General features: G+C 42.6%; 1 protein-coding gene across 1 annotated transcript in view; it reads right to left on the bottom strand.

The window, feature by feature from the left end:
- Nucleotides 1-14,008, bottom strand: part of CSMD1 (CUB and Sushi multiple domains 1) — a 1,039,667-nt gene that overhangs the window by 285,925 nt on the left and 739,734 nt on the right. The window contains exon 24 of the mRNA XM_087856321.1: nucleotides 11,501-11,703. Coding sequence (XP_087712447.1) covers nucleotides 11,501-11,703 — 203 coding nt within the window. The remainder of the gene's footprint in view (nucleotides 1-11,500; nucleotides 11,704-14,008) is intronic.

Below are 14,008 nucleotides of genomic sequence, written 5' to 3'. Positions count from 1 at the left end.
ATGGACAGAAAACCATGCTTCTGTGTTGCCTATTCTAAAAATTATACAAGGGTGTGTGTGGTATGTGTATGTGCGTGTGTATGCGTGTGGTGTGTGCATGTGTTGTGTATGTGTGTGGTGTGTGTACGTGTGTGTGTGTGGTATGTGTATGTGCGTTCATGTTCTGTTCATGTGTTTGTGTATGTGTGTGTGGTATGTGTATGTGTGTGTGCATGTGTTTGTGTATATGGTGTGTGTGTGGTATGTGCATGTGTGTGTGTATGTGTGTGGTGTGTGCATAACTGTGTGCATGTGTGTGGTATGTGCATGTCTGTGTGCATGTGTTTGTGTATATGCTGTGTGTGTGGTATGTGCTTGTGTGTGTGCGGTGTATGCTTGTCTATGTGCATGTGTGTGGTATGTGCATGTGTGTCTGCGGTGTATGCTTGTCTATGTGTATGTGTGTGGTATGTGCTTGTGTGTGTGTGGTGTATGTGTGTCTATGTGCACGTGTGTGTGGTGTATGCATGTCTATGTGCATGTGTGTGGTATGTGCATGTGTGTGTGGTGTGTGCATGTCTGTGTGCATGTGTGTGGTCTGTTTATGTGTGTGTATGTGTATGCATGTGTTTGTGTATATGGTATGTGGTATGTGTATGTGTGTGGCGTGTGTATGGCATGTGCATGTCTGTGTGCATGTGTGGTATGTGTGTGTGCATGTGTGTGCATATGGTGTGTGTATGTGTGTGCATGTGTGTGTATGTGTGTGCATGTGTGTGTATATATGGAGTATGTGTGTATGTATGTGTGTTGCATGTGTACATTTGAGATCGTGCAGTTTGTCATAGTTCGAATCATTCTAATTAAGCTTAAGTTAGACATATGTAATTTTATATATAAATATAAAATAAAGACTACATATTTATATAATAGAAATGATATACGTGCATATTTTCCCCCTTATGCTCAGTGATAGGATTGCTAGGATCTGGAGAGCCTATAGCCTTTTTAACAATGCCAAGTGCTACCAAGTAGTTACTCCAATCCTCACCACAGATATGTTTCCAACTGCCTCAGTGAGGATGGGAACTATCTGGGGAGGCCTTCTTTAAGCTATTTTAAAATGGAATTTGACACACATCTTCTGCGTGGGTCTGGAACCATCCTAAAGACTGTGAATATTAGAGCAAAAATATTTTTTAAAAATAATCTGTTTAGAATATTCAATCTCATCAGAACCAAAAATTAAGAAAATAAAAAACAAGCAGAAAATGCAGATATATACATAAGAAAGAAGACAAAAAGGCAAAATACCATGTGTCAAATGTGAAGCAGAAAGTATGCAGTACGTCGTGCAAAATATCATGACCTTTGAGTACAAGGCTCTCAGTAACAACCAGAAGGTTATAAAAATAATTTGCGGTGAATATTATGAATATTGTTTTATGAATATTATGAAGGGGAAGTGTAAAAATCAGATAAAATAGGTTCTTACTTATTCTTCAGATTCAGAGAATCTCCTAAAAGGGGTTGTGTTTCACCCAACTTGTAAAATGAAGACCCTGTGTTAGGGCGGGTAGTCTCAGGCAAGGGAGCAGCCGAGTGAATGTCTGAACGCAAGAGAAAAGAATCTGATGGAGGAGTGCAAGCAGTGAGTGAGAACGGAGAGGTAGACAGAAGCAGGATGTCGACCAACTCAAGGTCATGGGACGGAGCTCAGATTTTATTCCAATGTGAGCGAGACACTAGAGTAGCTTTCAAGCAGGTGCTTAGCTTGATCAGATTTGCTCTCTGCCAAGGCAGCTTTTCTCAAATACAAGTTCAGCACAATTGCCCTGCTCTGAATGCGCCTGTGGACCAGAGTCTGGGCTGGAAGAGACCCAGCTGCCACGGTGACATATGTGATGAGGGTCCTGTGCATTGGCTGTGGCAATGGGACCAATGTTCTAGTGGAAGAAGAGAAACAAGATGAAACCCCAAAGTGGAAAGTGGTAGTCCTGTGTATTTATTTTAAATTATGATTTGAGCACTTACATACTAGAAGTAAGGAGTCACGGAGAGTGAAGGATGAAAACAAGGAAAGGAAGAGGTCAACACACAGAACAAAATCCCCAAAGGAGCTGTGTAGTTAGGACGAGCCCTGCTCGCGTAATATTCTGGGGAACAGGAGTGAGGAAATAAACATTTCCATTGTCCTGTGTGTCTGTTGGCAGGAAGCAGAAGGGCATCCTTCTGATGGCTTTGTCTTTGCTGAGGTATGACTTGAGGTCATCTATTAAGTGAAAGAGGGTATGACAAGTTTGATAATTTGAGGAAAGTGGTGAAGAATTGAAAACGATAAGGTGAGTGTGGACAAGAGGTCACCAGACAAGTAAATCACCATAGCTGAGCCCTCAGCAGGTCTTGGCCAACATTTATAGTGGAAGAAGCTGCTGGCTTCTGTAGCTCTTGTCAGGAGCCCACCCAGCCTGCATGAGTGGGGCAGGTGACAATGGCAGCAAGCCCACAAGATAAGAGGGTGCAGCATATTGTAAAGGATGGGATTCTATGGAAGGCATTGCTCTGATAGGAGGAGGAGTCATGAATTAAGAGGAAGGACTAGGAGGGAGAAAGCAAGAGCCTCCATGTTCCAGTAAAATAAAAGAAATGGAGTAAAGTTGGGGAGGGAGGGCAGGGGTGGAAAGACACGAGAGTAGAAGAGAGACATGTTTGAACTGAACTTTTCAAGTGTTTTAGGTGAAGCATGGACAGTGTACATCCCAAGAGGGGTTAGGGAAGTGCAGTGGAGAAGACCAAAGGCTAGAAGACAGGAGCTGAGAATCCCAGAGCTGGACTGGTCATGCAAGGGAGGGGAAGGGCAGGATAAGATCCACAGGAACCAGAGAGACATGGCGGATTGCTGATGAACAGCATATATGGTTCCAATGGTGCTATAACCTATATTTTGTAGACGTTAATTGTCTAATTGCCTTTCCCTCACAACCCTTGATGACGGGGTCTATTTCTGCCTTCCACAGCGCTGAGTCCCATTACCAGCACTGTATCAGAAACATAGTAGGAAGAGGTCAAATATTTGTTGGTGAATAAATGCCATTCATACATGAGTGAATAAAGAAATGGTTAAATTCTTTACTTCCAAATTATTATAGTAACGGTATGACACACATTATGAGGCTAAGGGTGTGGTTAGATGGTTAAACTCAACAATTATCATCAAGGTGATTTGCATTTTCAACACTCTCATTACTGACTCAACTTATTTTTGAATGCCATGTTTTTAAAGACATTGTGAGAATTCAGTCTATTAAATCTGGGAGCATTTCTCTTTCCTTAAAACAAGGTTGCACAAGTCTGCCTAATATATCATGTGTTGATTTAGAGTTTGAGATTCATGGGGAATTTTATGTCCAAGGTCTTAGGGAAGGGTCAGCATGCTGTGACTGCCCACGGAAATCACTATTGCCGGAGGTCTGATCAATGAGTGCTGAGCATGAGTAGGATTTATATTAGCAGAAATGCAGTGACAGATGATATTCCAGCTGGTAGTTCTATAGAAGAATGTTGATATCCTCTTTTATTATCAAGCATCAAAGAGATATCCTCAAGAAAATGGAGCCATTGTGCACTGTTGGTGGGAATATAAATTGGTGCAGTCACTGTGGGAAACATGATGGAAGTTCCTCAAAAAATTAAAAAGTAGAATTATGTTATGATCCAGCAATCTCACTACAGGGTATTAATCTAAAAAAAAATTAAAACAGGATCTTGAATAAATATCTTCACCCCCATGTCCATTGCAGCATTGTTCACAGTAGCTAAGATATGGAAACAACCTACATGTCCATCAATAGATGAGTGAATAAAGAAGATGTAATCCCATTGTATATATCTATCTTTACATCTGTCTGTCTTTATCTATATAGACATATAATGGAAAATTATTCAGTCTTAAAAACAGAAGAAAATCCTGCCATTTTTGACAATACAGATGACATTGAGGGCATTATGTTGAGTAAGATACATCAGACAGAGAAAGACAAATATTCTAGAACATCCCATAGGTGGAATCCAAAAGAGACAAATTAATAGAATCAGAGAGTAGAAAGGTATTTACCAAGGCTGGAGCACGTGGGAAGTGGGGAGATGTTGGTCAAAGGGTACAAACTTCTAATTACAAAATAAATGAATTCTAGGAATCTAATGCATGGTGATTATAGTGAAAAACACTGTATTATATACTTGAAAGTTGCTCAGAGAGTAGATCTTACCTAGTCTCACCACTAAAAAGAAACGGTGATTATGTGATGTGATGGAGGTGTTAGCAAAAGCTAAGCTGGTAATCATTTTGCAAAATATGAATGTATCAAATTGCCAGGTTGTATACTTTAAAATTATACAATGCCATATTATATTTCAACAAAACTGGAAGAAAAAAAAGATGTATTCTCACAAACAGGAGAGCTGTCATTTACATATCCTGTTTCTCTCCTTTCCTTTCCTTACCAATCTTGTTGGTATCAGACACAGCTAATCACAGCTAAAATCCCAGCTTTCCACGAAATTACAGGATTTAGAGCCTCGGCTAAACTGGCATCTTAGGCTCAATCAATTCAGGACATATGCTTTGTACCTCTATCACGAGCTAGGCGCTGGTGATCAAAGCTGAATAGAACTCTTTGACCTCGAGCTGTTCACAATCCATGTGTGTGAGTGGCAACAGTAAGAGTTGATCCCTTGGTCCCTTGAGGAAAGTTCTGGGAGAGCAGAGAGGATCAGTGGTTCTAGTTTCACTTGCTCTGTGCTGTCTCTCACAGAATCCTGGCCCATTAACCCAAGGTTCACAGCTGGGTCTCTCCCATAAAACAATCCCACTCTGTTCAGCACTTGGCAGCCCCAGTGGCCTCTTCCATTATAAACAACAAATGGGTTTTTTTTAAAACATAAAAATGTACCTAGTACATTATCTTTCAATAAAGCAAATTAGGAAGAGATGTCATGTAGCCACTAAGTTACAGCCAAGATTTACGAAGAAATCGATCTCAGAAAATCTGAGATGCCCAGTCGCTCCAGAGCTGTGTTCCCTCAGAAGTGCTGATAGTCCGGACCACGGAAGGCTCGCTTGAAGTTTACTTAACCTGCAGAGTAAAGGTCAGTTTTGCGTGCTGAACTCCATTTTCTTGCATTTTATGCATGATTAAATGGTAATTAAGCTTTAATGAAAAGTGTTAGGCTGATTACAATTAGCGTAATCGCACTAGTCAGCACATGTTCTCACGTTGACGTGCTGCGCTGAGCTGGCAGGACAACGGGCCTTTAATGGGGTTTACATAGCTTGTGAGCATGAGCAGCTCATTTCCTAACGCAGAAAAGCTTGTTTTACGGTAAAGTGAAGTCAACACACACATAGGGAAGCCTGTGATCCATCCCTACTCTATCAGCAGCCATTAAACACACACACACACACACATGCAGAGTTGAGAAGAAGCAATTACTATTTCCATAGCCTCAGTAAACAGCAGTCCCTGGCCCAAGATTATTTTAGAGCAGGGAAAAAAATGATCATGTTTTAATGAAATAACAAAATTTATCAAATGATGGATTAAACTGCGTTCATTTAAAAAATGGGTATTAAGCTTTATAAAATAAAAATGTTCTGTCTGGTTTCCAAATGGCATCAAGATATTAAGGAATCAAGGATAAATAAATGTCTAAATAATTATAAAACATAAATGGTCAGCAAAGATGCCCAACTTTTATGGCATCTGTATAATATGTTCTTGACTAGTCAAGATGCAGTCTCTATGGGCCACTGTACTTCTGATAATAAACATTACATGAAGATAATTTAACTCAACTGTCAACATCGGGTAAAAACAAATCCAGAAGTGAAAGAATCTTAATATTGAAATTAGCATTTAAATATTTATTATTAAAATCTTCTATTAGAAGTTTTGAATGAAGCTAAAGGTAATGCAAGAGACATCATTTTCTGTAGATGGCATGAAGTGTTTGCCATGCAATCAAAATCATCCTAATATTTTCAAGCATATTCAATTAGCAAATACTTTTCAGCCACTAATGATATATCATGTTGTAGAAATACAAACATAGTCTGCCCTACAAGAATGTGTCTAGTAACTGCAAATAGAGTACTCACTGTAAGCACTGTAACAGATGTATGGGCATTCGATTTGGAGACTGTTAAATGACACATGACTCATCCCACTAAAGCAATCTTAAAAGGTGGCTGTGGCTACACTGGGGTTCATTAAGCCAGCAAAGAGGAAAGGGTATGTACGTAAGTTTGTAAAATGCACATATGCCATATATGTGGGGCATACCGAGGGAGGATTGTTGTCCTGCTGGAGTGTAAGTTACAAGGGGTTCGACAGGGTGGAGGGCAGTGGTTGCAGATGATATGGAAACTGTGGATTAGTGCAAGTTTGCATAGAAGATTTTAGAGCCTTTATTTTGGCAACAGGGAGAATCAGAAATGTGTCTTGCTGGGATGGGAAGACACTGACCAGAAGTGAGGTGTCATCTGAGTTGCTTCTCTAAAGACTCATCCCGCTTTCTGTGCTCAGGTAAGTTAGTAAATGGGCAAAGGCAGGAGAGAGGAAGACAGTTTGTAAGCCATGATAACTCAGCCCAATCCCTGATGACTTAGACTGAGGTGGTAGGAGTACAGGTCGAGAGAATTGGTTGGAATTGGGGATTTGAATATGGACTGCACTGAATTTGTTGCTGGATGATACGTGGGGTGTGAGGCAAAGAGTTTTGTAAAAACAAAGGCTTTGCCCTGAGCAACTAACAATGGCATCGACATTTGCCCTGACAAGAAAGACTTCAAGAACACGAGGCTCAGGAACAGACCGGATTAGAAGTGGGGACGAGTGTCACGTGTCCAGTTGCCTGCCCCGTATCTCTGCATTGAAGTGGACAGCAGTGCCAAGTAGGCAGTGGATGCTCAGGGGAGAGGTTTTGGGAGGTTGGCTGATAAAACCTGAGGAGTGAATGTTGGTAGAGAAGAAACACACGATGTCACCCTTGTGACATCCAGCCTTTACAGTTTGGGAGAAGGAAGAGGAAAAGCAGCAAAAGAGGCTGCAATAGAGGGGCCACTGGGCTCAGGAGGACTAAGAGAGAAAGGGAAGCCTGGAACAGTTGGAGAACATGTTTGGGGGACAGGGACGTAGTCAAATAAAATTACAAAGCTCCAACTGACTACGGAGTTACGTGCCTACGAGGTACAGCAGCGCTGGTGTCCAATTCTTATGCTTCAAATTTATTTAAAATCCGGTGATTCAAATGTCTCTAAGAAAACCAATGTCCAAATAAATATTTTCCCTCCAATAATTCAGTGACACCTATAATTCGTAGCTCACATATTATTGGCATACTAGCATGTTAAAATGGTTTACCAAGAAAACTCTAGTTTAATCCTATTGAATAAATGGTACTTTTGCCTGGCAACAGTGGTCATACTTGAAGTATCAATTACATGAGGAGAACATTCCATTTCAGTTCCATCATTTTAAATTTTATTTTGAACTCATAATGTTGTGCTAATACTTCAAATTTTAACATTAGCTTGACTTATACATGGTAAAACAATCTAACATACATCAAGTACCTTTTCTTTCTTCTTTTACTTTTTGTTTTGCTGTCTTGAGATTAGACACGAATACATGGACTATTCCTTCCTCTCCCTTACAGAAGAGGAGCAAAGGCCTTTTAGTCTGGAGGGATAGGTTGTCTTGGAGATTTTGAGAAGACTCAGCCTTTGGTTTGGAAAGACTCCAGCTTGAATTAGTTTTCTTGCTGGAGCCTCCAGTGACAAAAGGAAGGCTCTGGAACTACAGAGATGGATAGGGGCACATTGGTCAAGGGTGTGGGTAGGTTGACCAGTTGTTCCAGTTTGCTGCGTCTGAAAGTGGTTCCTGGAACAAAGGAGTATCTGTTTTATAATCTGACTGAAGGGTTTCAGGAAACTTCTTTGCTAAAGTCAGACAAGTCCTGAGCAAACTCCAACAAGTTTGCAACCCTAGACATAAGAGTCAACTTTTCATCAAGTTCTCAGAGACACCGAGCCTTGTGTCTCAGTGTCCCACTCCCACTGGTGTCCTGGAACTGACAGAGTTTGCCGTGACGTTCATTGAGCATCTTGGTTGTGGAGAGGGCAGGACAACTGTCCACGTTCCAGCCTGTGGTCCACAGATAGAGCCCGTGTAAGACAGATCTGTGTGGCTGCCAAGAGCAATGGCAGCCAAACAGACCAGGACCATGTGGGGAGGCAAGAGTGGAGACAATAACCAAGGGCAGAGAGGAGCTGGTCCTTCCCTACTGACCCCACAGAATACATCCTTGCTTCCCACACACTCCAAAATTGGGAGGGAGCTCTGTGAAGTCAGCTGACATTGGGTTTCTCATCTACCTTAATGCATGGGAAATTGAACTGCACATAATTTCATTTAGAAAAATGAGAAATGGGATTTGTTTTATTAACCGAGAGAGTGGAACACACTCTTGACCATTTCATATGCTTGCCAATATTGCTTATAGAACTGTATTATTCAGGATCCAACACAAAACATACGGCCCCTTTCCAATAGGATTATTTGAGAGGGTTTCTTTAAAAAGTTAATCCCAGGTAGAAGTGTGCTTACTGGGAAATGGTTATAAGAAAAAAAAAAAGAAGAAGAAGAAGAAGAACTGGAAAAGAACATGGATGGACATGGCTTCTTGAGAAAAGCATTGAGCTCTGACTGAGGAACATAACCAACCCCAGGGGAACCAGCAAGGAGGGAACAAGGAACCACGTCCCCACTCTGCTTCCTGTGTCTCCCATGTCCTGCCAGAGCTCCCCATTGGATGAATTCAAATAGGACAGAAGACATAGTTCACTTCTAGGGTCAGAAAGTAGCTTGAGAAATGGTAGAGAATAATCTAAAAAGGGCAAATGGAAAATTTACAACATAGAATATAGAGTTTTGTAAATGCAAATGTCCTTAAAAATTGGTGCGGCATCTTCGATCCACAAATAAAGCAATAAGGACAGAGACAGAATGTCAGTCACAAATCTTTAGGGGTTAAGATAGAAACCCACGTTCCCTTACTCAGGGCCCAGGATAAATTTTTCTAAATTATGCCAAACAAAGGTTTTATATCTTTTCCCCCCATTTTTACAGAGTTTTAAAGACAACCTTGCAGCAACCCGTTCATAAAAAAGCCTCAGATGCCCTAAAACATGGAATTTCCCAAAGCCTACCAGACTCACAAACTTATTAGCTGGAAATGGGGGAAGGAAAGTTCTTGTGCAAGGTCTTGTCAAACCATATGAAACTGCCAATTGTCAAACACTTTTATCTACAAAAATGACAATTTCATATGGTCTGAACAGGAACATATGGAATACTGAATTTAAAAAAAATAAGCAAGTCTCATTTCTGCGGAATTTTAATGGATGTGTTCATGTTGATCACTTCCTAAATGTCAATGTATTAATCATATGAGAAGAACCAAAATATCTATGATTCTCAAATAACTGTAATAAAGGGCCTTTAAAAAGGAACATTGAAAAATAAGTGGTTTCTGAGTTCTGCAAGAATTTATAAAAGGGAAAATTTTAAAAAGGCCAGGAACAAAACTATACACTGTTACCCTATGATCCAGTAATCATGCTCCTTGGTATTTGCCCAAATGAACTGAAAACTTACTTCCACACAAAATCCTGCACAAGAATGTTTATAGCAGCTTTATTCACAATTGCCAGAACCTGTAAGGTACCAAGATGCCCTTCAGGAGGTGAATGGATAAACTGTGGTCCATCCGGACAATGAAATATTTTCCATCACTAAAAAGAGGTGAAAAGAGACAGAGGAACCTTAATTGCATATCACCAGGTAAAAGAAGCCAGTCTGAAAAAGCTATATACTATATGATTTCAACTCTATGACATGCTGGGAAAAGCAAAACTATGGAGACAGTAAATGGATCTGTGTTTGCCAGGGGGTGAGGGTACAGGGGAGGGATGAAAAGTCGGAACATCGAAGATTTTGAGGCAGTGAAACTACTCTGTATGATACTATAATGGTAGACACACGTCATTGTACATTTGTCTAAACCCACAGAATGTCAACCGCCAAGAGGGGACCCCAACGTGAGCCATGGCTCTGGGTGATGATGACATGTCCCCATCAGTTACAGCAAGTGCACCATCTGGTGGGGCTGCTGGTGGTGGGGGAGGCTGTGCGTGGGGCGGGGGGCAGATGGGAAACCTCTGAGCCTTCCTTTCAATTTTGCTGTGAACTTAAACCTGTTCTAAATAAACATCTATTTAAAAAAAAAAAAAGGGCACGGAAGTATAGAATGGGTAAGAGAAACAAACATAAACTCATAGTGTTGCCGACTTTTCTGTTTTGCCGAATAAGGACAGTAAATCACACATATACCGTCTACTTCCCACTTCTGAAGATTAAAAAAAAAAGAAGAAGAAGAAAGAGGAAAAATCTTGGAATAAAGAAATGCTTTCCCCCAAACCAGGTTAGCTGGAACAAACTCACCTCAAATATGTTTACCATGGGCCAGTGAAACATTTAGCACATTTTTGCAAATTACTGCGCTGGAATCGCAGGGAAACCAGAGATAAAAAATTGCACAGACGATAATCTCATTTTTATTAGCAACCTTTTAAAGCATTAAACTGAGCTAAGTCCATTTTCTTATGTAAATCCTAAATATGGCTCAGCAGTGACCTGCCAAGAGACAGTTGAGTCGGAATGTGTTTATGTGCAAATGTCACTCGTTTTATGACCACGGCTGACCGTGCGCACCACCAAATTATATGACGTCTCTACATGGTGCAATGGGAAGGTACTCAGGGGGTGAGCTTCCACAACATATCTCCACTCCTTCCTTCTTGGGAAACTGCTCATTAAAAAATGGGGCAGGCAGCAAAGGTGGCACCTCTCCTTCAGGGGGTAAGAGCTGCAATGTGCAAATGAGGGGCCTGTGGGCGATCTTGTAGGGGATACTCCATCATGTGAACTACTTGAAACCTTGGCACAAAGGAGGGGGAATGCAGGGCACTTCTGTGCAGGGTAGTGGACGGTAGACCCTCCGTGTGGCTGACCAGAAGCTCCATTGATGGAGACTTCATAGCACAGAGCGGGGGTAATAGGGGCCCGCAGTTGGTGCAGGTTTGCGGGGCACCACAGATAAACGTCACATTCAGGTAGCGACCCACATCTGTCTTGGGCGCACATTTTGCTAGTGAACTGAAGTCTTTAAAATTCTACGTCTAATGTTTTCATGTAACTAAGGAATGCATTGCCTCGCCCTCCCTGATAATGGACAGCATGTCCAAAAACGAACCTTTCTCTTGATCTGCATTCTCCGAATGTCACATTATGCTCAACAGAAATGACCTCCGTGAAGGGGGAGGCCTAAGGACACCCAGCAAGTTCTGACTCCACCGCACACACGTGCCCAGCAGACACACGCGAAGGCCGCCGCCACCTACTTGAGAACTGAATGGAGAAGCCCGACTTGCTGATGAAGAAGTCACTGTCGAACTGCAGGGTGAGCGAGCTGAAGGTGCTGTGGGTGTCCTCAGGGAGCATGGAGCCGCTCCACTCCTTGAGCAGGATGTCGCTGTCCACCGGCCCGTCCCACACCTTCAGGATGTCGTGGGCCGTCTCCGTGTCGAACACGATGAAGTGCAGGCTGCGGGAGAGAGCACAGCTTGTACGTCACTCAGAAGAGGGCTGCCCGCGCCACCCCAGCACCCTGAGCACAAATGTGGACGCGCCAAGCTCCATGCGTCTGTCTGTCCGCCCAAACCCCACCCAGTCCTGCCTGGTGCTACCCCACCACGAGGGAGGAGGCAATCCAGCCTCCGAGCCCCGCACACCCTGGTGCAAATTAGGATTACTTCTGCCTGTGCAGGATACAGAGCCTGCCAAGCTCTGTGCAGAGCTATGTATTCAAGGACCAAAACAATTCCTTTCGAGACTGCCCGTTCTTTTTATAATTCAAAGCTTCCTCAGGCCACCAAATCAAAGGTGAGTTTGAAATCGCTTTGTTTTAAGCGAATCAAAGTCCGATTTTTATGCGGGGTCCCTGTGGTTCTTGAAATGTCCCACTAGGTGGTAGCATCTGTGCCAAGAGAAACAGACTTGCAAAGGCAACGTTCCAGCACGAGGATATCGTACTTGAATCTGAACCGTCTGATCTTACGCTGCGTTTTCTATCAAGTTTATTTTCAGAAAGATACATTATTTGAAATACCAACAAAAAGGCAGAAATGTGCGTATAAACTGCTTTCTTGATAACATTTTAATATACATCTATCAGATTTAGAGATCCTTCCCAGAGCAACGTGAACATCTCTGTGTCTGGCAAGCTCGCTCCTAGAGGCCGCGGCTGTGGTCCCTGGGGACTCGAACAGACGTGTGGAGGAGCCGAGCTAACATGCGGACGCAGACCTGCGTTTCCTGACTGCCTTGCTTTCCAGCTTCTCCTTCACTGTTTCACTGCTTGTTCCACAAAATCGTCAGGGAGATGATAAAAAAAACCATAATAAATGACATAGGAAAAACAGGACACGGATCCCAATAATTTCTTCTGTGCATATTATATATTCAAAGACAGTATCTATCTCACCTTGCAGAAAGTATGAGCTGTGTGGCATATTTTTAAGACGTCTCATATGAAATATTTTTAATACAGAGGAAAGTACAGCAGGCAGCAGACCCTCTATGCCCACCCCACCCACGTTCACGTGTTGCCTGATGTGCTTCAGATCTTTAAAAATAAAATCTTTTAGATACAGCCTCACGGCCCTTCCTTCCACTTACTCATCTGTCCTTCTGTCATTCCACGTTCTGAAATGTTCACGGATCGTGCCCTCATTTCCGTAATTTTCATTGCCGTCCTATGCGTATATATCCCCAGGCAATATAGAATCCTAATTTGGACATTTAGCACTAATTGTGTAAGAGATGTCATTTGGGCATTGTACGCGCTCCTACCATTTCCAGTTGCTGTTTCCATTCAGCATTTCATGAAAGCCTCTATCCTGAAAAATGTGGGTTTTGTCACTCCACTTCACAAGCAAGCATAAATGCTTTATTTTTCTAGTCATCTACTAAAAAGAAATTCGCTTCTGCATTTTAGTTTGTGTGTGTGTGTGTGTGTGTGTGTGTGTGTGTGTTTATTTTTGTTGAGGTAGAGTGGACACACAGCATCACATGAGTTTCGGGCGTACAACACAGTGATTCAACATGACTCTAGTCTACACTGCGCTCGCCACAGAGTAGTCCCATCTGCCCAGCTTAGGCATGGCAATGGTGCTGCAGGAAGCAGCCCTGTAGACTCACCCAGGGTCTTTCTAGGCTCAGAAAGAATCTGCCAGCTGTTCTGCCCATAGTCTCACAATAATGTACATATACCCTTGTTCTGTCACAGGTGTTTACCAACACCTGATCGTAGCCGACTCTAGGGCTGGGAAAAAAGAATATCTGATGGTTGAGGAATGGTATCCTGTGCAAATTGCATTTCCCTGATTTCTCATGAGGTAGAACATATTTTTGTGTCTCTAAGGCATCCCTCCTTCGACATAGTTCAGCATTTCAACAAGGACATACTGATCACCAGCTGTGTACCCAGCACTCTTCCAGGAATTTTGGATACATCAGAGAATGGAACACAGAACCTGGCATCAGGGCACTGACATGGTGATGGGAGAGCCAGGAGATCACCCGCAACTGTAGCGTTGGGAGACTGTGTATTAGTTGGGGGGACCACAAGTGGAGAAAGAAGAGGGCAAGGCAGAATCAGGAGCACCGGTCATGCCGTCAGGGGCAGGAGGCAAGGACTGAAGTACTCCATGGGGTGGCCAGGTTAAGCCATGTTGCATGGCCAGACTTGAGCAGAAGCTCACAGGAGGCAGGGAGGTCTGTCCTCTTCCATGTAAGGGACATGCATGGAGGATGTGCCTTCAGCTCTGGGGAACATCCAGGCACCCAGG

Source organism: Ursus americanus, chromosome 27 (assembly GCF_024610735.1).
Source record: "Ursus americanus isolate L20-20 chromosome 27, mUrsAme1.1.p, whole genome shotgun sequence".
NCBI lineage: Eukaryota > Metazoa > Chordata > Mammalia > Carnivora > Ursidae > Ursus > Ursus americanus.
Note: the sequence above shows the minus strand (reverse complement) of the source record. Positions and strands in the feature narration are given on the sequence as shown.